The sequence below is a fragment of the Tamandua tetradactyla genome, chromosome 17 (assembly GCF_023851605.1).
Source record: "Tamandua tetradactyla isolate mTamTet1 chromosome 17, mTamTet1.pri, whole genome shotgun sequence".
NCBI lineage: Eukaryota > Metazoa > Chordata > Mammalia > Pilosa > Myrmecophagidae > Tamandua > Tamandua tetradactyla.
This window is the reverse complement of record NC_135343.1, coordinates 32,037,506-32,062,601: the sequence shown is the minus strand read 5'-3', so window position 1 is coordinate 32,062,601 and position 25,096 is coordinate 32,037,506. Positions and strand designations below refer to the sequence as shown.

At 38.8% G+C, this 25,096-nt stretch overlaps 1 protein-coding gene across 3 annotated transcripts in view; it reads left to right on the top strand.

Moving 5' to 3' along the window:
* LOC143661546 (uncharacterized) overlaps nucleotides 1-6,441 on the top strand; it is a 57,364-nt gene extending 50,923 nt beyond the window's left edge. For 2 of the 3 annotated variants that reach the window (XR_013164681.1, XM_077135091.1), the window contains 2 exons: nucleotides 473-564; nucleotides 1,190-1,632. Coding sequence is in view for 1 of the 3 variants with exons in the window: in XM_077135091.1 (XP_076991206.1) it covers nucleotides 473-564; nucleotides 1,190-1,345 (248 nt within the window). In the remaining 2 variants the exon portion in view is untranslated. Of the gene's footprint in view, nucleotides 1-472; nucleotides 565-1,189; nucleotides 1,633-4,321; nucleotides 4,392-6,426 lie in introns of those variants that run through there. The other variant, XR_013164682.1, reaches the window with a different exon arrangement.
* Nucleotides 6,442-25,096: the final 18,655 nt, after the last annotated feature.

Here is a 25,096-nt window from a genome sequence, read left to right as displayed (position 1 = left end):
AATGTCCATCAGGGAACCTTTGATTCTCTGTCCCCTGTGGACCCAGGAGATGTCAACCACCAGTATTTTGTACTCATGAGCACCTCTGCGGTGTCTGTGCTGGTGAACTTCACTTTATTCCTTCCTTTCATTTTACCAGGAAGTTTCTTGCGAAGTCTAATGTGAAAACTCCTAACACTGCCCAACAAATCACCAACCTGACCTTTCGTAGAACCATCGAAGGCTGGCATGGAAACCGATTTAAAAAATGGGAGGGGAATTCCTTGACCCACCCCCACCCTCACCCCTACCCCTGAAAGGCTTGCACAGTCCGCTGGTCATCGGCCTGAGCTGTTTGGCCTATGTGTCTGGAAAAATTCACTTCCTCCTCCTTCATCTTCTACCTGCCTGACTCGTTACAGAACCAGACAGTTTACATATGTGATCCTTCCTATTTAGAAAATTAATGGTGTTTTCTGGCTCCAAATCACAGCTTGTGGTGCTCTGCGGGCGATGAAAAACTTGGCCAGCTTCAGCAGCAAGGCAGCCATTAGAAAATTAACCCTTGGTGGCCAAGGAGCAAAGGTAGGAGCGCGGGGTCCTGGAAATGTGGCAGGCTGTAGCTTTCAGGTGTCGATACATATGTTAGCCGTGTTAGAACAGCACACGCGGGGCCCCCTGAGAGCTCCTAGCTAGCATGTTTCTGGTTGGCCACTGCGGAGAGGGCACGGACATAGCACTTGGCAGCCAGTGCGACCAATATGCCACGCTTTTTATTAGAGCTCACGAGAAAGCTCAGAGCCCAGATCTGGAATCCCAGCCATCACTCTCTCAGCTCCACCTGATTAGAAGATGTGCCATTCATTGCCGTGGCGCCTCCATTTCACACCCCCTCGCGGTGCGCTGCCTGCTCTCCTCCGGAAATGGTTGACCCCAGAAATACTGAATCGTAAAAGCCAGGGTAGGAGACAACTTCCAAGCGATTAATTCCACAGTAACTTACGTGCCCCACCCCCCACCCCCATCCGGGCCTGCTCTCTTTTGGGGGAGTCAGAAGGGACCGTTTTCACACGTAGTTTTGAAACCTCCTTTTGTGCACAGCGGGGCTGGTGGAATTACAGGGTTTGGATGTGTCAAGCCTAACTTTGGGAATTTGATTTCCTGAGGGTGATATTCCTTGGGTCGTTATTATAGTTTCCTCCTTTCACAGGAGCCAACGTGGCTTGAAGATGCAGCTTGTGCCCTGGCTGTATTCCCAGTACAGAGAGAATCATTTTCCTTGCCCTGCCTGGATGGAACTGGCATCAGGACCCCAAGGATGGATGTGTCCGGGCGTGTTTCCCTGTATTTACTTCTTGGATGGTGAGACGCAAGGACTCTTGATTCTGTGCAGTCGTGGATCTCTGGGCCTACCAGTGAGAAGAGAAAAAGGGCAGCGCAAGTGATCACGGAATCCGACCTTTCTGCCTCCCTCCTGCACACCTATCCTGCAACCCTGAAGCTGTTTTTTATTTTTAGGTTCCTGATGCAGCGAAACACAGCTGCTAATTTTGCTGCTTCTGAATGCTGTGCTCTGTGGTATTCAGTGAAATCAGCCTATATTCATCTCTAACATTGTGTAACACCAGCTTTAATACAAACAGGGGTAAATAACAGTGGCACATTAATTACTCCTTTCTAGTTTACTCTGACAAAAATGTACTAAAATGAAGACTAATATAATTATAGATGATGCATTTTCAATTAGCCTTTGTTAATACTATTAATAAGATTAATAATATATACTAAAAATGTCAATATGCTTATCTAAATGATTTTTTTTAACTCACCCTTTCAAGTCCCAGCATCAAACATTAAGACACAGCATCTTAATTACAAGTGCTCATCAACAAAGTTAAACGGGTAGCATTCCTCGAGTGTAGCAGAGACAGATAGGCAAGTTCCAAGGCTGCCTACATGTTCACCTTTCTCAGCCCGGCTTTACATTTCTGTAAACCATCAGCATCTGTGCAGAGTACATCCAAATCAGCACAGGGTTTTGCAAAATTCTTATGTAGTGAGGGTTATTCATAGAGTGGCTTATTCTCCAACACACACACACACACGCACATGCGCGCGCACAAATGACCCTGTTCTGAACTGAATGTTAAAATGTGGGGATTTTTTTTCTTTTATAATTTTAGTAATATACAGCACAACTGTGACTGGTGTTAATGCATAGAATTAATTGCCCCAGTGAGACATTTCTTCCAAAAAGGCAATAATAGCCGGATTCTCCTTGAGAATGTGAAAACCCTCTGGTATACTAATAAAATGAAAAAGGTTCACAAAATAATATCCTAAATAATTGGGTTCCCTGTACCAAAGGGCCCCATGTAGTTTCTCTTAAACAATCTAAAAAAAATATGATCAGTCCTTTGGACTTAATAAAACATAATTGAAAAAATATCTCTGAGCATAACATAGTGCAATCACAGCCACGTCCCCTTAATAGTTATAAAGGTGAACTTCTTAACACTTCACACTATTGAGGAGAAGAGGAGTTTATACAAGTAAATAATGATGTTTACTTGGCCGATAACATATTGGTAGTATGCCCAGTTCTCCCTCTTTCTCTCTCTCTCTCATTGTGTATGTGTGTGTTATGTATACTTGATCATTAAAACTTTTCAACAGATCCAGTCTGTAAATCCATTGGCCCTTCCCTCCTCAGAAGCAAGGAAACTGCATACTCCTACTGTGCTGCATTCATAATCAAATTAGTGGCCTTTGAATAGATTGTGGAGAAGGGGTGGGAGGGCACAAAACTGTTCTCCTGCCTGGCTGGGGCCGGCTCCACGGTTCAGTCCCAGTAGCTTTTCTCTTATTTTCCCTTCAGCCATAATGGTTTACCCAGACTGAAAAATCTGGCCTTATTTTTTCCCTATTCATTTTGACCTGTTTATTTATTTGTTCTTATGCTACAACAACCACACACACACATGAACCACAGTGGCTGTAAATGAACATATTTTCCACGAAGAGAGAGGAGCTGGGGAGAGTGTTGGGGGACTGGAGAGAGATGGGGAAATGCAAGGAAGACCGGACAGCGCATATGCTAGACCAACAGAATGCTGAAGATAGTTGTCCCAGCTACGAGATAAAAGCTACATTACATGAAATTAATGGATGCTGTCTGCGACATACATGAATCACTGTTTCAACACTAAGAAACCGGCACAAAAGAATAAAGAAATCTGAGTACTAACTACATCTTCAAAGTTCTCCTATTTACCCGGCTTTACTGGGTACCGACACAAGTGGGGGGGAATATAAGAAAAAGGCACTGCTGTGATCGAATGAATGCGACCATATGAGCTATATTGGAGCCGTATGCATCCTATTTAGCTGATATCAAACACAGTTTAATGAAAGTTAAATAGTTTCTGAGGAGTGCATGAGCTGGAACAGATTAGATTCCACCGAGGGGTCTCTCAGCATATTGTTGCTCACATGTATTCCCTGCTCAGGGCTGCCACGATTCCAGCACTCCATTAGCAAGACACAAAAGACTTATGCAGATAGCGGGCAGAAGCGCCTACCGCCATGTTGGGAAATAAAAACACACACACACACAGACACACGCACACCCAGATGAAGGCTTTGTTCGATGTGTTCATCTCAAAATAGATCTCTGTAATTCAAAACCGATAAGGGTATTGGTAGCAGGAAGGAAGTAGCTGCCTATACTTTAAAATAGTGGAATATGTAAACTGCCAGGAAGAGAAGAGACTGCATCAGGCAGACGATGGGAGTTTGATCTTCCCGAGGACGGAGATGGGTGCGGTGCTCTTTTGATCCGGAAGCTGTATCTGGTCTAAAGGCACCTCGGCTTCCCCGTTACCACCCCGATGAAGTTACAGGGGTGTAGGCTTCTGCTGGTCTTCACACACGCAGCATTTCTCCAGCAACGCCTTATTTTTAAAATGTACACTTCCTTCCAGAAATACTGTTGAACAGCCTGTCCATCTATTCATATTGCTGTCGCAAAAACTGACATGCATCGCAATTAATAATTTCATTACTTGGAAATGATTTTTTTTTTAACTTCCCCACAATGAAATTGTTATGTGCTTTTTCCGCCTCCTGCCCAAGCGCCCCCTGCGCTGTCTTTATCGGGCTGACTTTCCACGGAAGATGACAATGGCGTTTTAATTGAAATAAACAGGAGGCATCTTTCACATGGATCTTTCTATAAAAGTGGCCAGAATGGCTGAATAGTAGTATCATTTACACCTTTTAGATGAAGAGCACAAGAAGTCTCTTCCAACCTCAGCTGTGTTCATTTTTTTCACTCTTACAGTTGCAATCGACTTTCGTCCAACATTCACTCTATGTCCAGCATCCTCCCTACGCCAGGCTGGGTTATAACGGTAAGTCAAGTATAATCCTTGTTCTCAAAGAGTTCACAGTTTAGAAAAGAGGTTTTCAACTGGGGGTGACTTTGTCCCCCCACCCCCTACCCAGGAATTACTTGGCAGGGTCTGGAGACATTGATTTTTTTTTTTTTATTAATTAACGGAAAAAAAGAAATTAACCCAACATTTAGAAATCATACCATTCTACATAGGCAATCAGTAATTCTTAACATCATCACATAGATGCATGATCATCATTTCTTAGTACATTTGCATCGGTTTAGAAGAACTAGCAACACAACAGAAAAAGATATAGAATGTTAATATAGAGAAAAGAAATAAAAGTAATAATAATAGTAAAAACAAACAAACAAACAAACAAAAAACCTATAGCTCAGATGCAGCTTCATTCAGTGTTTTAACATGATTACTTTACAATTAGGTATTATTGTGCTGTCCATTTTTGAGTTTTTGTATCTAGTCCTGTTGCACAGTCTGTATCCCTTCAGCTCCAATTACCCATTATCTTACCCTGTTTCTACCTCCTGCTGGACTCTGTTATCAAGGACATATTCCAAGTTTATTCTCGAATGTCTGTTCACATCAGTGGGACCATACAGTATTTGTCCTTTAGTTTTTGGCTAGACTCACTCAGCATAATGTTCTCTAGGTCCATCCATGTTATTACATGCTTCATAAGTTTATCCTGTCTTAAAGCTGCATAATATTCCATCATAGAGACATTGATTTTTGATTGCCACAACTTGGGGACCATTACTGGCATCCAGTAGGCAGAGATCAGGAATGCCTCTAAACATCCTGCCATACATAAAGCAACTGCCTCCCTCTGAACAAAGGGTTGTCCGGTACAAGTTGTCAGTGATGCCAAGGCCTAGAGAGATGGTTGTGTGCCTGGGAGAAGCAAGGTGAAATTCCCAGTGAACCTGGAACTCTCTGGGATGTGCTGGCACCCAGAAGGTCTGAAGACTTCCATGTCTCATTGCCTGGTGGCATCCCAGGGCTGAAGGAGGCTCTCTTGGCATTTTGCTTACCCATTGAGAGTAAATTCAGGAGAGCTTTTTGGAGCCAAGGGCAGTGCCCCGAGTTTTAGGAAGTTCTTTCTAGTTTCTTAACCACCTGAGGTTAGAGGTGAGGGCTATTTGTAAATTCAGCCCAGGGAAAGGAAAACAGAAAAAAAGCCTACATCCAAACACACAAAACACCCTTCTTTCTTTCTCAGCTATGTGTAGATTTTGCTATTAATATTATCCAAGCCCTTCTAGAAGGGTGGAATTTCCTCAGGCATCTCTTCTATGCCCTATTATTATTATTCCTAGTGATTAAAAATGACCCTATTTAGAGTGATAAGGGGTATACAAAAAAATAGGGGAAACAAAGGCTAAAATATATTGGGTAGATGGAAATACTGGCAGTCAAAGAGAGGGAGAGGTGAGGGGTATGGTATGTATGAGTTTTTTTCTTTTTTCTTTTTATTTCTTTCTCTGAATTGAGGCAAAAGTTCTAAGAAATGATCATGGTGATGAATATATAACTGAGTGATGATATTGTGAGTTATTGATTATATATCAAGAATGGAATGATCATATGGTAAGAATGTTCATGTTTGTATGTTGTTATGTTTTAAAAAATAAAAAAAAATAAAAAAAAGAGAAATGCTACAAAAATGACCCTGTTTAGGCAGCTGCATATCTGTTTAGGGTAGCCTATAAGATGCACTAAGGTAATTGACTCAGTTTCTTTCTCTCGGTGCTCACGCATAATAATTTCATTGAGGAGCAGAGTAGGTGTTCCAGGGGGGTGCCTGGTCTGTTCTGGGCAAGAAGGATCCCCCCACATTATCCCTGCTGTCCTTCTGGCCACATTATGTCATCAAAGTCCATGTGATGTCATGCCAGAGCCAATACAGACACTGAAAGCTGCCTCCATCTGGTGGTGACAAATCAGAGGTCTGCTGTCCTTTTTTGGCAACATCAAACAGCATAGAATATCTCTAAGAATATTGATGGTTACGTCCTTCACTTCCTCTTAGATTTGTGCTCTTCAGATAATTGGGAATATCACAGCACTGAGGCAAAAGCTGAAGAATAATTTATGATGAAATGATAGCAAAGTTTATCTACTATGATGAATAATCAAAATGCAGTAACAGTGATGTCAGTCATAATAAGAAGCAACTGATTAGAGTGGGAAACAGTATCTTGCCTTAAGAAACCTCACCTGGCTGAGAAAGTAAGACATGGAGATAGTACAATGTGTACTAATTCATTTAACAGTTAATTCAAGTCATAGCACTTGCATGGAATGATTGATTGACCCAGAAAAAACTTCACATGGAAAAGAATTGATTGAGGATAGCTCTCAGACCCCATTTACCTGTGACCTGAGACACTTTACAACAGTACTGAGTTGCTGTTGCATGAAGTAGCCCAGAAAAATTATTTCCTAGGAAACGCGTCCTTACACGTTCCTGCATGTAAATATCTGCTGGCCGAGTGTCAAGTGAGGACAGTAGGCTGGATGCAGTGGTGATTACAAAGGCATATTTTTGATAAGGAAGATCGTCAAAGAAATGAGGCTGCATTCTTGCTGATTAGCTAGGCTGGGGTGATATTTTGGAGGGATATTATAGTGTGCTGTAAGGATTTCAAGAATCTTGCAACAGTTTCTCTTCAACCTGCAGGTGGCATTAGTAGTAAAAATGTATTTCCTATCATTCTTGAAAAAATATTCAGCAATGAAGTGAGGGAAACAGTAAAGGGCTTCACAGCATGACTCAATTAGAGGAGCAAGCCCGATTCATTGCAGATGGCTTTTTGCTATGTTTAATAATCCAGGGAACTCAATGATCCAAATCCAGAAATAGTAAACTGCAATTCTTATAGGAATTGAAAAATCTGGGGAAGTTTTTTCTTCCTCTTGAGTTTGGAATACAAGCATACGTCTAAATGCATACACACACACATGTCTTTGTGATTCTGTTTCCATGTGGGAGGCCAAGAATCTGAGCACCGGGAGCAAACGCGTTTCTTTACTTACAGAGTGAGAATTGAAAGTCAACAAAGTGTGATGAAACTCTTTCTGAAACGAACTCCGCAAGATTCTCTCTCATTCTTGCTGGCCCCGTGTCTAGCCCAGAGAGACTCTGCATTGCCAGTAGCAGTTCCCGCAGCCACGGTATTGACGCTTTTCACATCTTCCGGGTGCAACAGCAACTTACTAACTGTACTGGCCAAACAAATCCTTGAACTCAGTTAAATATTTGGAGTAAAGGTGATTGAAACAGTAAAGTCTTCCTCTCCCCCCACCCCCACCTCACCAGATAGCTTCCAAACCTACTACTTATACCTGGTGATGGAAACAAGAAGCTAAAGGAATGTTCCTTTAGAAACATCAAAGCATTAAAGAGATTGCAGAGTCAGGAAAACAGAGAGCAGATGTAAAACCTGTGGGCATTGAGGTCTGAGATCTTATTCTGTCTTCGATGGAGGAGGAGGACCATGCGAGTGAAGATGTTAAACAGGATGGCCCAGCTTGTGGCATGGAAGCAGTCCCTAAGCATCCCTTAGGGAGAAGACATCTTGCTTGGGGGTGGGGGGAGGACAAAATGCATGAGAATCTTCAAGGCCCCACAGTATAGACAACAATTGTTGGAAGTGAGCACTTTCTTCTCTGCTGTTTCTCACATTTAAAAGTCTTATTGCTCATGCCTCTGTTTCCCTTCTGACACGTAGACTGTTGTTTCTAACAGTGAAGATCAAAATGCCAGAATAGAGCTCTAGCAATAGGACCTTACCGTTTCTCAAAGTTCTTTTTATCAAATGTTTAGCACGGATATAATGTGAAGGAGTTTATCAATGAATGAGTTAAATCATACATTTTTTTGAGCATGTAAGTGAAAACTGAAATGTCCCCTTTTCTTCTTCATCTCTCCCTCGTGCCGCTACTTCTGTGGCTCCTGTACACAGGGTCTTTGCCACCTGGGAAGTACAGCTCCCCACACTGCAGACATCTGCGGGAGTCTCCTTCCAGAAGCCCACTTCCACTGGGGGTTGCCATTGCCTCCATCCCTCACCACAACTGAGGCGCCAACTGTATACTGCTGTGCCCTTGGGTCTCTGCTATTCCCCTCTGTAGGTGAGGCCATGGGTCCCAGAGAGCCCTCAGCCTGCCCCAGATGGTCTGTGGGGAAGTGGGAAGGAAGGCCTTCCTTTCCTTTGCTGTACTCTGCTTTTAGGACCCCCAAGCAGTGACGTTCATCCCCAAAGACTTAAAGAGTATTCAACAAATTAACTTCTCCAGTGATAACCGAAGTCCTCTAAGCTTTCCACGGAATCTGGAGCCACGTGTCATGGGCGCTTAGGTAGGACACAGAGCAGAGTGGCAGACACCTGTCTGTACTAAGGCCATCTCTGCCCCCAAATGACTGAGGAATTACTATGATCAGATGAATCATCTCCTGCTTTCCATGCAGCTGGACCTGTGGGGAGGGGCTGCTGCAGGCGTCACCCCAGGGTAAGCTGTCCATTGCTGCACATCCCACCCACAGCCCCTTTAGGGGCAGCTGCCCCTGACCTCAGTCTTGGTGGAGGATTACCTCTGTGTTCTCTCCACTTGACTTGCTCCAAAGAGACACCTGTCAAAGAGGGACTCCATAATAGCTGGTTGATGACCTGGGAAAGTGAGCTGGGCCAATCGACTTCCTCATTTGAAGATGTAGCCTTGGAGTCCGAGATGGTGGGTCCGTGGACAACAGAGGCAGCAGCTGGAAGACTGCCCTGAGAGTGCCGTCAGATCCAGCTGTGCTGGATCATGAGTGAACTGAGGCAGAAGTTACTGTCATAGAGAAGAAAATGGGGGATGTAAGGTTACAATCATATGTGGTCCCAAGAGAAATCAGAATAAGCAGCCTCTTTCCAAGTTCCAATTCCAGTGAGGCTGGGCTGTGGTTTGGTTCTTCGATATGTGCTTATTGTAAATGCCCATATGCTGGCATACTTGAGTTGCTCTTTGCACCTTGCAACCAAAATGCTAACAAAAGCAACTATAACTGGCTGACATGCCCTCGTATGTATGAAACACACTTAGGCTCAGTAGGAATTCCTTGATCATAAGGCAATTTCTTATGACCACTGGGGATCTAAGGTAGGTAACGTATGCTCCTTCCTCTCAAAGAATATTCAAACTAAGTCAGACATATGGCATACATATATGAATAAGTACCTAGGAAATAAGCTAAATGCAACAAACCAGTGAGGTAAAGATGATAATGAGTGTCCTTACTTTTTAAATATTTGATTTAAATATAAACCAGATGAACAGCTTCTAAAGTTGAGGCAGAAAAACTGTTAACACATAAGCATTCACCCACTATAATGCCCACATCCTAGTAGGAAGGAGTGTAATATCTTTCCTCTTAGAGAGGGCAAGAACCCCAGGGGCTCATAGGCCCAAGGGTGATTTGGTTCTCTTACAATGTCAGGTACAGGGAGGGTTGGGGTTTTCATTGTTTCACTATTGCTCCTCCTTTGCTGCCCCTGAGTTTTGCTGCTGAAGCTTAGCTCTCTGCTATCCCTAGATCTTTAGTACACTCTGCAAAATGGGCATATCCAAAGTTTTTTGTAGTGCAGCTGCAGCTCAGGCTTTGGCCCTATGACTAAAGGCCTCTTAATTCACACTCATGCATTCAACCACTATACCCAAAGCACAATTCAGTGCCAAGTTGGGACTTCCTATCTTAGCCATGCTCTGTGCCAGAACCAGTACTTCCCAATATAACTTGACATGCACTGCTGAGCTCAGACTTCAGTTGCACTCAAAGTAACCTTATTTCAGTGCCCCATGGCTCTTCCCTCCTACTGGGACTTGCTGGGGAAACCCTGACTTATTTTGTCCGGTCCCCTGAACTCCAAATCTTGGACAATTTTTTTCCCAAGAGATCCACTGGTCTCCTTATTTAGATTAAAATATCATCTGAGCTAAAAATTAGGACATGTAATCTGGTAGAGGATTGTTTCTTTTGAATTTGAAATTATTATTGGGAAAGGCTTAAAAGATTATAAAATGCACCATAATTGATTTCCTAGCAAACAAATAACACTTAAAAAATTATATGAAACCAGGCATATAATTGGCTCAGCTCTAGTATGTAAAATACTTACTAAAGATCTTCAACAGCTGAGAAAATGTTTCACTTATTCCCCACCACTTGAAGTTCTCTTTCTAATCAATTCATTCTCAGTTTACCTTCTGCGTTAGAGAACACAAGGTATCCAAATATCAATTTATGAAAACCTTGCCATTTAATCACGGTATGGAGTGATGGCCCCTCCATTGGCTGTTATTTTTTTCCCCATTCCTAACCTGCTACTTAAATGGACCATGACACCTCAATTTTCTCTGTTACAACTGCTATACATGCTTCCAACCCATTAGTATTTCAATCACTTTGGCAATACATTATTTCACTTTCATCAAATTCTATTGAAGATTCTTTATAGATAAGATGGGGCCTTGACTTTATGACGATTCAACTATATTTCCTCCACTTCTGGCCATTGGTAGCAACAAATCTTTGGAAAACCAGTACTCCTTGTAAAGCCACTAATATGTGTTTGGCCTTGTACTTCTGAACATGTCTCTGTTTGTACTTTCTAAAGCGGATACTGGACTGGCTCCAAATTGCCCCCAAACCTTATATTCCAGAATCTCTCCAAGACACACACGCACACATACACTCATGAGTTATATGTATTTGAACCCAGTGACTCATTTCTGTGTTCTATTCTGTGGGCAACTCTGAAGAAATTTTGTGATTACAAAACAATGGACACTTCAGAAGTTTGGAGCAGAGAGGCTAAAATACTGGTGAGGGAGCCTGTGGAATGCTCGGGGAGATAGGAAATCCAGGGACTGGTACTGGTTTTCTAATTTAACCACTCTCTGTCTCAACTCACTCATCCTTGAAACAGGAACAATAATGCCTGTTCAACCTATTTAAAAATGTTATTAAAACAAATGCAATAATAGAAACCCTTTGAAGGAGAGAATGGTGTTCAAACATAAGGATGGCCAGTCTCTGACTTATCACTGCTTAAAGGGCCTGGTGACCTGCAGATTCCCCAGCAATGCCCAGGAGCTCCACTCGGCACAGAACTGGTATACAATTGACACATCCTAAGGAGGACTCGTTTCCCCATGAGGCATGTATCTATGGACTCATACAGCGATCTGTTAGGCTTTATTTCATCCTTTATCCATTTATTTGACAGGGCATATTGAAACATCTGGGAAGGAATGGTTGTTTCAAAAGAAAAGTGGGTGTGCAGAGTGGGGTAAGCATGGAGGGATGCCTCTGTTAGAAGTGAGTGCAGAGGGAGAGATTATGGAAGGTGCTCTGGATACCACAGCTGGAAGTGGAACACAAGGACCTGAGGAGGATGCACTGTTTTAGAGTATCACCCCTTCAAGAAGGAAGTGCTGACAGTAAGTCACAGGCATTTTTATGAAGGACTCCAAGACCCATTTTTTTTAACTTAAGTGTACATATTTCTAAATTTCTGCCCCATTATGTGCACGTTTGTTCTAACCATATTGCAACAGATCTGCATTCTTGCCAATTCCCTTGAATTCTTAATTCTTGTTAACAACTCTGGCAATTAACCAATTACTCCTACCACTGAAGGGCTTAGGGAGGAAGGGACCAGTGATTTATAGCCTCACAGCATCCCTGCTTGTTGAATTGAACTCAATTGCCAGAATACTTCATTTAGAGAATGGATGGGCAGGTGAGTAGCCAACAGGCTGAAGCCAATCAAAAGACTAAAACTGCCAACAGGTGACAGGCTGGAAGTGCCGCTTCCTCTGCCTCTTTTGTATTGTCTGTTACTCACTTCCTCTCCCTGTCCCCAGTTGGAGAGCTCACGTGCAGACATGAAGTCGCCTACCTGGTTCAATGTATCTAGTGCTGATGGTTTCACAGAATGGCGCAATCAGTGTTTAAGGAGTCTTAAAGGTTTTGCAGTCTGTAAGTACAGGCAGCTGTTCTCCACGCCCTGGTGAATGGCCATTTAGACCCTTCATCAAGTATGATCAGTAATGATTTTGGAAGACAACTCATTCCACTGCTGGATAACACTACTTGTTGGAAGATCTCCCTTCATCTAAGATAAAATCTTTGTATTTTGTACCTATTTATCTTATGTTGTACTGTGGAGCAATCCAGAAAAACTTCACTGTCTCTCCTAGAAAATACGCACTCCAAGACTTGAGAACATTTCTCACATCTTCATCCTCTTCTTTCACTGCAATTCCTCTAACCATCATGGGACATGTTTCTCTGATTTCTTTCTAACCTGTCCTAAAGACACCCTTTTCCCTTTTATTTTTCTAGGCTGTTCTTAAATTACAGCACCCAAATTATTAATGGAATTGCCCATATTGTGCTCCTTGTGAGCCCCATTCCTGCCACTTTACATACCCATATTATCTTTGTTCCCAGTAAAACAGTAGATTCAGGGAGATTCACTTGATTAAAGCCAATAAAATGACCAGGAACAGTCTCATGACATTTGCTAGCTCTTACCTGTAATAACTTTGGATTCATCATTTCTGTCTTAAGAACTGTTTTTAGGGCTGTGTGGCATGGCTTGAACTTTTGATGTGCTCTTTAAGAGACTCTAAATTTACAGAGTTAATAAAATTATAGACACTGGTAAAGGCAATCATAGAGCAAGGGGAGGTGAGCAATGGTATCAGCCAGAGGGAGAAAAGGGAAGGTCACTCAGGGAAGAGGAAGGCAAATGGTTCCTGCAGAGACAAAAACTCTGTGGTGATAAAGATAGAATCATCCCACAGGGCAGAACTGACCAGATAGACAGACATGTTGGTGTATACAGGATGTGAATTTAGGGGTGCTAAAATACTCCCAGGCCCCCAGTGTTCATTCCATAACTCCTACTACCAGAAAATCCATGTAGCTAACTTTTTTTGCTGAAGGCCACTGTAAAAATGTAAATGATCTCTGGGAGAGTAAAATATTAATCCATCATGAACTAGTAATATCTTAGTTATACCTGACCAAATTAGGACTTGCTGGTCATTGAATGAACCCCCCAAGGGGAAAGGCCACATGACTGATAGCTTGTAATTGGAAGAGAAAAAAGGAGAATACAAAAGGAAAAAGTTTCAAGACTCTGTGGAATGGAAGAGAGTAGAAGAAGAATAGAAGAAAGGTTTTGGTGGCGGCAGGCTGCCTGCAATGAATCCGTCCTCCTAAGGAGGCCTGCTGGCAAGTGGCAACTGTGTTGACTCTAGGAACTGGATGAATCGAGGCAATATACTGCAAAGCAGCTTAAAAGGAAAATTAATAAACTTCTTAGGTTGAAATGCTATGGGTGGTGGCCCTGAAGAAAATAAGCATAGAGTTTCAGCTATCAACTGCCAAGTAGGCTTGATGCCCTAGTTCTTTGATTTTTAATTACCATTTCCCATTTCTGAATGAACTCACATTACTCCAGAGCTGTAAACTAAATGGGGAAACTATCACTCAGCTCCCTGCATTCTCCCTTTTTATTTCATTCTCTCTGATTTCTTCCATTTTCATGTCCAAGTGCCAAAGGGTTGGTGAATTAGCAAATGGAAGAGGGTGGTTAACAAATAGATCATAGATGGGAAAAAATAAGGAAGAATAATTTTCATAGTCTTTACATTTATGAACTAGAAGAACTAGTTGACTTTAGTTTATCTGACAACGCCAGATAAATAATTTAAAGTAACTTAGGCAAGAAAAGGGGGGAGTATATTGATTCATATAAAGAGTGGAAAGAAAAGGGTCACCTCAGTAGGTTAATGACTGGGTCCAGAGACTTCAGTGCTGCCATACTCTTACTCTCTCCACCTTCCACCCACCCCACCCCCATTTCTTCTGTGTGACTCTTTCTGCCTGTTGTATTTATTCTTCCCTACTCTGAAGGTGCTGTCTCCAAAGAGCAGGCTTACATCTCAACAATCTCATAAACATGTCAGAAATTATTGTTGAATTTTTTCTTCTCAGTTCAGTTTAAGAAAAATATGAAACAAAGAAGAGCTCTGATTGGTTTGATGTGGGTCATGTGCTTATACCCAGAATGATCACCAACCAAGATGAAATGAGCTCTACTTGGCTTATTCTGGATCCCTTACCACTGCCATGGCCAGGCAGCTGAGATCCATTATCAGACAAAGGGGGGAAGGGAGGTTGGACAAGAAAATTAAGAACCATAGTAGAAAGGAAAGTCAGGGGTGTCATCAGATAGCAGTGAACCTGCATCTATAATGAGAATGAGTGCCTTAGTTGTTGGGGAAGGGCAGTTTACATCCTGCAACCTATAAAACTTTGGAATGAACTGGCTTAAATTTTACTAAGGAAGTGGGCCCTGCTAAGGAACTATGTTTGAGTTTAATATTTTCTCCAAATTTTATAGGAAAAGCATAAACCAAGGCAAATGAACCCACTTACAAATACATACAATATTTGCAATGTATGGGCCGAGGAAATTATGATCATGTGATTGTGCCCAAAAAGCCACCGAAGACCAGATCTAGCAACCAGGCAGAAGATTTTGGCCAAGTATGTGCTAGGAACTCTGCCTAATGGAAAGACAGATGTTAGGTTCCAGGATGGGTCTCCTCAAGAAGGAGTCATCTTAGTATTGGGAGAGACAATTGTTTCTGTGCCAAGTTAAGGAACAATCTGTCTCCAATCCTGTTGGGTGTAGCAGTGGGCAATATTGTTTGGCAGTGCCATCATCCGAGAGCTAAGTTTTGAAAAATGCCTAGGAAAATAAATTACTTATTAGCAAATGTGATTGCTAATGGAACCCTATTGCTGGCTAGTTTCCATCAGGAGAAATAGTTGCATATTCGACATACCTATAGATAGACCCTTAAAGGGATCATTTCTATTAAAAGGCACTTTATACCACAGCTATTATTTTAAGTAAAGTGGAAATCTAGTCTCTATATTGAGAGACTAATAATCTGGAAGGCTCATTATGTAGGAAGAAATGGGCTTGGGGTGTGGGTAAACAGAAATAATAGCATTATTTTTTTAGAAATCAACTAGGTCTGGGAAATAGTCATCATTGTATTCCTTTGAATGGAAGTTGGTGGGGGGGAGAGAGAGAGAGAGAGAGAGAAATCAAAAGATAAAGAAATCAATGCATGAAGATCAAAATTTAAGAATTTACTTATTTTTAATAATGTAGTTTACAAAGTAAGACAAATCTGGCAATGAGTTTTCTCTCCTGGTGTAAGGTTGGTGTAAATAAAGTAAAAGACTATCTCATATACAAATGGAATCCCTGTACCATGCCCCCTGCAAATATAAGCAAAGATGTGCACATATGTCCCAAATTAATTCTGAAGTAATTTTCAGACCCAGATTTGTGTTAATGCATTTAGCAAGTAATTAGTTGTCTATTCATTCATTAGCAGCATATTTTAAACTTCTTGCGAAACTCTACACCCCCTACCCCAACAAAGTGGCACTACTAAAAAGACAGAAGGAATATAAAATATGTCACATAAGATGGGAAAACAAATCAGTAAAAGAAAACTACATGCTGATTTTAGAACATTAGTCATAGAAACGGGATTTACAAAGAAAATACTTTCCTTCCTTTTACCTTTTCACACAAAAAGGGTGAAGTTGAGCATTGGCGATGCATCAGTGGATACTTTAGCATTTTATGATTTCAGTTTGGCATAATGTTCTTCTCTCTTGGACATAATAATTTGTCTTCCATTTGTAAAGCACTTTATAGTTTTCTAAGCAGTTTCACATAGAGTAGTTCATTTATGGTACTAATAGCATTTACATGGGATACAATATTCTAATAGAATTGTGCAATTTGTGTAATGAGTATAACTTGTATTAAAATAAATGCCTCTTGGAAAAGACTAAAGGGAGAACCAGAATGGCCAACAATCCTGGGGTAGGCACTGTCCTTCATGATTTCCAAGAGGTGGAGGGTTTGTGTGTCTCTCTCTGGGATACTTGATTCCTCTACTTCTCTTGTATACTGTCTTTCATCTGTCTCCATTTTCCATTAGTACAGAGGATGACTTAGGGCAGAGAAAATGGGAGTCAGATGGCTTTATACCCTGTTCTGTACCTACCAAGGATATAAGAAATATATGTTTATTTTTTGTCTGTATATATTTTTAAAAAAATAAAGTACTGAAGTTGGGGTCCAAATGAGCACAGTTGGCCACTTCTAGTAGCTGACATAATGATTTGGGAGCATTTTATTCAGAGGTTAACAGGAACTCAAAACAGGGGTTAAGATAAGCAACTAAAATTTTGCCCCCATTGAAATCGAGCTCCACCCTTAGCATAGAGAGAACAGACCAATACTTAGTATTGGATCAATCTATCTTTTCCTTCTTCATCTCTTCCTTGCTCAAACATTGTCAGAGACCCGAATTTCCACCATCAGAGCTTCATACCTCCTTAATACCTTATTTCTTGGTAAAAATGCAAAAGCACCTAGGATGGGATGATTAGTTGGACAGTTGTCAACCTTGAGGTTTTCTTGGGTAAAGGAAGCTGAGGTTCTAGGGCAATGAAAGGGATGGGGGAGCGGAAGGTGTGAAATACAATCACCATGGGAGAACATGACCAGGGATAAAACATTTCAAAGTTCATAAATGAAGGTTAATGGCACCAAAGATATACTGTCCCTATTTTGTGTTTTCCTGAAGGGTTGTGCAAAGATTGTTGGTTTCCATTCTTCCCATTTTTTTCCTTATAAATACATTCTTTACATTATTGGATGTGGCAACGCACTCTGTGAAAGACTATAAGACTCAGTGTCCTTTTCTCTTTCTTTCTTGCTTCTCTTGGCCTACAGTTTTTCCAAAATGGAGAGATATGTACTGAGGATAGAGGACTAAAAAGATGAAATAAATCTTAGATATTGCTGCTATGTACCTTATGCAATCTTCATCTATTATTCCAGCCACTGATGAGTCACCAGCTTCATTTAAATAAAATCTAATAGTGGCTCAGCAAAGCTTGCTCGGCCCCTCTCCTTTCCTGGTCCATAGATTTCCAATTACTGCCTTTATGTGGGACACTAGCAGTAATTCCCTCAGAACTCTAAGAAGTACAGCCTAGAGTGGAAGTGGTAGAAGAGAGTTAATACATTTTTGGACTAACAAGTACCCTTAACCAATGGGGGAAGAGACCAGTGGATGCATGCTTTCCTCTTTTTCTCCTTTGAGGTCCTGGGATGGAATTCACAAGACTGCTTTGATAGCCTATGGAATACTGCAACTGGTCATCCCTAGCAGTGGTATCTCAATAAGCAACTTTATATTCACATTTTCCCTAGTACATTACCCCTAGTTTCCATTCTTCTCATAAGTAACTATTTAAAATGTTAGCTTTCTTCTCAGAGTCTTCTCTCCAGGGATCCCATAGCTTCTGATTTCTTCTATTTATAAGGCTCTGGTAATCCATGTTAGGGCCTGTGCTGCTTCAGTTTGTATTTTCTTAGTTTATCATTTGCCCCAAACTGTTGTTTCTTCTTCAGGCAGCTTGGGTGTTAAACACTGCTGCTGATTATTTTTGACAAGCACTATAGGGAAAAAGCTATTTTTATCAAGTGAGCTCTGAACATGGTCAAATAAAGTAAAATCCTGTGGGTTGGAGTTTCCATGGAACTACCACACAGATCTTATAGTGACAATTTTCTTGGAATTTTGGGGTTGGGACTTTTGAAGAAGTCCAAACTTATTCTTTCTCCTCCAGTGCTGCTAGCCTGCTGATGTTCATGACTACCATGAATACACAAGGAATACTACCATTTGCAAGTACTTTTTAAAAAGGGAAGTTATATGTATGGGAATATGGCAAATTAAAATGTCACAAAGCTTACTTTACCACAACTCAGCTGTTTTTTTGTTGTTGTTTTTTGCTTTGTATGCTGTGTGGTGGGTCACATTTCATTATTTTTCCAAGTGAGCATCCTGTTATTGCAGTGCCATTTGTTGAATTTTTGTTTGCTTGTCTTATATTTGTTTGTTTTGCTTGTTTGTTTTCTGGGAAGTGCATGGGCAGGGAATCGAGTCCAGGTCTCCCACATGGCAGGCGAGCATTCTATCACTGAACTGCCCTTGCACCCCCTCAGCTGGTTTTTAATAAGTGCTTTTTGATTTTTCCATGCTTTCATTAATATCAGGGTTATGAAAACGTTTGACTATTTTTGCCAGTGTTCTAGTTGATTTTACATAGGAGTGGATTTTGGGGGCTTTACTCTACTGTTCCTGATGACATCACTCCAAGATTTATATCTTCATTCAGTAATGAGGGGGAATCAAGATAGTCTCAATTTAAGGCAAACCAAGAGCACTATTCATCAGCACACTTACCCTAAATTTTGGTTAAATAAAGAGATCTTAAAGAAAATGATAAAAGAAAGACAGTTTAAACTTATGAAAGAAAGAGAAATTGTAAGAGAAAAAATTATGGATACATACAGTAGAGTTTTCTTCTCCTCTTGAATTTTATAAATTATGTTTGCTAGTGTAGTTCTCAATGTATTATGAGGAAACATTTAAGATAATGTTTTAGTGAGTATGAAAGGGAAAATAGAAGTAAATGGAGGTAATGTTACTGCAATTTGCCAGCAAAATGACAGCATCAGTGGACAGTGATATGTTTTGTATATATTATATAATTAAATATATATATTTATTTAAATATTATATATTTAAAGAATTAAAATCTATAAAAAGATACATATATATATGCTTAAAAACAATATAAACAATTCAAAATGAATTATAAAACATTCAAGAAATCAATAAGAAAGCAGACAAGAGGAAACAAAAAAGCCCAGAACAAAGGGAACAAAAAAATAAAAACTAGGCATGAGCCCTAACATATCGATGTTACCTTAATTGTAAAAGGACTAAATACACCAACTAAAAGACAAAGATTGACCAGGTGTATAAAAACATGATCTTATATAGGTTGTCCACAAGAAACTCACTTCAAATATAATGATATAGGAAGGTTGAAAGTAAAAGTATAGCAAAAGATATACCATGTAAACATTAGCCAATAGAATTCGGGAGTAGTTACATTATATAGATAAAATAGGCTTCAAACCGAAGGAAATTACTGGAACTAAATAAAGACACTACATAATTACCGAGTGACTTCACCAAGAAGATACAGTGATCCTTAAATGTGTATGCACCAAAAAACAAAAAAAAACAAAAAAAAACAAAAAAAAACCAGAGCTGAAAATATCTGAAGCAAAAATTAATAAAACTTAAAGGAGAAATAGACAAATCCACAATCATAGTTGGAGATACCAACATCCTTTTTTTCAATCATTTATAGTACAACTAGATGAAAATCAGCAAGGTTATAGAACTCAACAATATCATAAACCAACACTATCTATTTGATACTTACAGAACATTACACTTCAAAATAGAGAATGACTTTCTTTCCAAGTGCCCGCAGAACACGTACCATATTCTGGGCCAAAACCAAATTGTAACATATTTAAAAGTACTGAGATCATCCAGAGTATGTTTTCCAGCCATGGTAGAGTCACACAGTAAATAAATAACAGAAATATGATAAGTAAATTGCCAAGAACTTGGAAAATAAGTAAGTTTTAGTGATATGTTACTTTGTGTATTTATACTTGTAAATTATTCATGGTCAAAGAAGAAGTATCAAGGAATATTAAACATACATTAAATTAAATGAAAATGAAAATGCAATGTACTAAAATTTGTGGCACACAGCTGAAGCAGTACACAGAGGGAAATTTATAGCACTGAATGCTTACATTAAAAAAGAACAAAAGTTTCAAATCAATAATCTAGTCTTCCTCTTCAAGAAACTGAGAAAAAAGAACTAAATTTAACCAAAACAATCAGAAGAAAGAAAATAATAAAGACAAAAGTAAAATCAGTTAAATTGAAAATAGTAAAACAATAGAGAAAATCAATGAAACAAAGAGCTACTCAGGGAGAAGATCAATAAAATAAATAATTCTCTAGCAATGTTGAAAAATAAAAATGAGTGTGGACAAAAATGTCCAAATCAGGAGTGAAACTGGGTATATAGCAATGGACTCTGCACACTTCAAAAGGTAATAAGGAAATAAAATGCAAACAACTTTACCCACATAACTTCAACAACTCATAAATTTTGTCCTCAAAAAAGTAGAAAGTACACAACTTACTCAATATGCAATAGTTATTTGAGTAGTCCCAAAACTATTAAAGGAATTAAATTCATTATCTTAAATTTTTATAACTCCTAAAATAAGAATCCCTAGGGACAGATGATTTGACTGGAGAATTCTACCAAATGTTTAAAGAAGAATTAGCACTAGGTTTACAAAAATCTCTTCCAAGAATCAGAACAGGAGGAAATACTTCCCAACTAATTTTATGAAGCCCGGATAACTCTGTTACCAAAACCAGACAATGATAGTACAAAGAAATTATTTTTTTTAGTGATATGTTTCTTTGAATTGTGTACATCTATGTCAAATATTTATCATATTTTGACAGTTCTGATTTAGAAAAAAATTAAGTAAACATAAGCATTTGATTTGTGATAGGGGATATAGTTAGAGATATGAAGCATATTTAAATAATTGCAACAGAATGCTATATTCACTTTTAAACTGATAACCATTAAATCTAATTACATTTTATTGATAAAATTGATTCAAGAAGTGGTAGAAATCCTGACTAAAGCAATAACAATAGAAGAAATTTGCAAACAAGTTAGTCAATTCTGTAGTTCTAATTTCCAGTTCCAGCAATGATTGAATAGGCAGTTGAAATCAACCATCTGGATGACAAAACCTAAGTAATACAGATAAAATATTTTTAATTTTTTTGAAAGCATTGGAAAGCTATTAAGAAACTGGAAACTCATCTTGCCAAGACCGAAGAGAAATAGGAAATAGAGCTGAACCCAGCATTTAGGGACTTTTACACCAGAGTACTTGCTGATGCCTGTACTGGTAGAGACCTAGAAATAGAGAAAAGAATGAGACAAAATTGGCAACTCTAAAAAAAATAGATTTAAAAATTATATGCAGAATCTGCAATTGGACAATATATTCATCACAATTCAGAATTCAGAGCATATTAGGTATAATTTAAAAAGAAAATTAGCAATTGAGTACTTAGAAGGAAATAGTCATAATAAAGCACAGAAAAAGAAACTGAAGGATAATACAGAGGGGCAATGAGACATGAATTGTGAAATTCTAGAAAAGAAATAGAGGAATAAGGGAATTAAATAATATTTGATGATATGGGGCCTGAAATATATCTTCCATAATGTATAAATAGCAACAACTTACAAATGAATGCCTTAAAAGTCCAAAATAAAACAAATAAGGAAAAAATACACCATTCATTATACCTATCACTGTAAAATTACTAAAAACAAAGATCAAAGAAAAGGATCTTAAAAGCAATTAAACAAAAGGCAGAAAATTCAAAGGAATGACAATTTGTCTGACAGCAGATACCTCAGAAATAATTGAAGCCATAAAAAAATTGAAATTATATATTTAAAGTCCTGGAAAAAATATAAGCTGGAATTTTATACCCAGTGAAAATATCCTTCTGAAATAGGCAGGATTTTTTAAAAAGTTTTTTTTGACATAATTTTTGAACTCCTTTGGGTAAATATCTAGAAGTGAAATTGCTGGGTCATATAGTAAGTTTATATTTAGCTTAGTTAGTAAGAATCTACCAAACTATCTTCCAAAGTGAATGTGACATTTTGTATTCCCACCAGTAATGAATGAGAGCATCTAGACTCCACACCATTGCTAGCAATTAATAATGTAGTGTTGGAGTATACCAGTTTTTGACAAATCAAGAATGTATGTTCTAATTTCTAGTGTGACCAATAAAAATGAACATTAAAGGCAGATAAAAACCAAAGTAAGAAAGGGGAGAAATGAAATGCAAAAAAAAAAAAAAAAAAAGGAGAACCCTTGATTAATCTAAAATTAAAGAAAAGGAGTATATTAGTTTTTAAGGAGAACGCTTGATCAATCCAAAATTAACCAAAAGGAGTGTATTAGTTTTTTAAAGGTGCTGGAATGCAATATACCAGAAATGGAACAATTGTTTTTTTTTCTTTTTTTTTGTATGCTGTATGGTGGGGTCACATTTCATTCTTTTTCCATGTGAGTATACTGCTATTTCAGCACAATTTGTGGATTTTTTTTTTATACATGGGCAGGCACCGGGAATAGAACCCGAGTCCTCTGGCATGGCAAGCAAGCATTCTTGCCTGCTGAGCCACCGTGGCCCACCCAACAATTTGTGGATTTTTTTTGTTTGTTGTTTGCTTGTTTTCATTGGTTTCTTTGTTTGTTTAGGAAGTGCATAGGCCAGGAATGGAAGCCGGGGCTCCTATATGGCAGGCAAGAATTCAACCACTGAACTACCCTCACACTCCCTGGAACAGTTTTTAAAAGGGGAATTTATTATGTTGCATGTTTTCAGTTCAAAGGCCATGAAAATGTCCAAATTCAGGCACCAACAAATGGTTACCTTCAACTTAAGAAAGACTGATGCCGACCGGAACACCTCTGTCAGCAGGAAAGATACCTGGCTGGCCTCTGCGGGTCCCTTGCTCCTAGACTCCATTCTTTCAGCCTCTGTTTCCTGTTGGGTTCCTCATTTGGCTTCCCCAAGTGAGGCTGAGTTTCATCTCCTGGTTTTGCTTAGTGTGCTCCAGGTTCTGGTTTGTTAAGTATTTCATGGGAAAGCACATAGCTGGACCCTGTATCTCCAATTGTCTGGGTGTCATGTTGGCTTTGTCAGCTCTGTCACTTATGTTTCCCAAGTGTCTGCATCTGAGGTTTCTCCAAAATGTTTCCCCTTTTAAAGGAATCTAGTAATCTGATCAAGACTCACTTTGAATGGGCAGAGTCACATCTCCATCTATTCAAAAGACCACACCCACAACTGGATGAGCCACATCTCCATGGAAGTTATCTAATCAAAAGATCATACCTACAACTGGGTGTGTCACATAATATGTGATTATCTCAATAGAGAATAAAGTGTTTTGCATAAATTAATAACATTCTTAATAAGAACCTGAATGAAAGCATAAATTAAAGGCCCAAGGTAATAAGAAAAGCAAAAAAAAAGACTTTAAGGATTTAGAGGAAGAAAATGTAAGGTTTCTTTAAACCTTAGGGTTGAGAATATCTCAAAAAGCAAGAAAAAAATGTAATGATCTACAAAGGAAAAAATAGACAGATTTGATGAAATAAAAATTAAACCCTCCACATGACAAAAGATTCTATAGTTAATATATAAAACAAATGACAGGCTGAAGGAAAATAACTGTAACATATATAAATGAGCAAGTGTTATTATCCAGATATATATAAAGAGATCCCAAAACTAAACAAGGTATGAAAATCAATACAAAATTGTCCCAAAATGTTAGCTGGCAATTCAACACAGGAAGAAATACAAATGAAAGATCTTTTTAAAGAGAGGTTAAACCTCAAAAGACATCAGGAAAATTCAAATTAAAAATAAAAAAAAATTTCGAAAAAGATTAAAGCATTTATATAGTATTTAAGATTGTTTAGGGAAATGGGAACCATTTATTGGTGGTAATGCAAACCTGTATAGTCTTTAGAGAAGCAATTTGCCACTTGATATTAAAATTCAAAATTTCTATAGACTTTAACTTAGATTTTCACTTTTCAGTATTTATTTTTGAGCCGTACTTGGAAAGCACACAAGGAACCAAGTAGAGGAATTTCATTGTTGCATTTTTGTAGGTGTAATTGATAAAAATTGGAGCTAAAAGAACCTAATAAGTATCAATAATCAAATGCTTCTGTGAATTAGGTTTATCCATGTCATAGAAAACTATTCAGAAATGCAAACAAACTAGGTGGATTTCTAAATACTAAAATAAAAACATCTCCAAGAGTTAAGTGAAAAAAAAAGTTATAAAATAATGTAGTGCATCATCCCATTTATGCAAATTGAAACCACTCATTTATATATCAAACATACATATATGCATATATATTTTGTAAACAAATAGAACAAAGTTAGGAAGATAAACTCAAATAGATAACAGTTATAGGATTAGTTCTGTGAAAGGAAAAAAGATTGAAATGTAGGAAATGAGATTTTAATTTCTTTAGTCTATCTAACTACATATTGTTTCAGTTTCTAAAACAAATTTGTGCTGTGCATTCTTGTGTATTTAACAAATGAGTTTAAATATTGGTGCTGGTCTTACTACAACACTCACTTTTATCCAGGTGCATGGGTTTGTGGTTTTGTTGTCTCCTCCAAGAGATTTTTACAAGAATGCAAATCTGAATTTTTGTGTTTCCCTACAAACCATCTCAGGTATCAAAGTATAAAATTTAAACTTGAAATACTAATTATAAGAAAGGAGTCTAGTAGGAATAGGGAGTAGTAAAACATAATCTTAAAAAGTAGTAATGGGCGGGCCACGGTGGCTCAGCGGCAGAGTTCTCGGATGCCGGAGACCCAGGTTCGAATACCGGTGCCTGTCCATGCAAAAAAAAGTGGTAATGAACTGTAATACAAGTAGTAAAAAGTGAATGACAAATTAGTTATACCTTTCAGCTGAATTTGGCATTGTA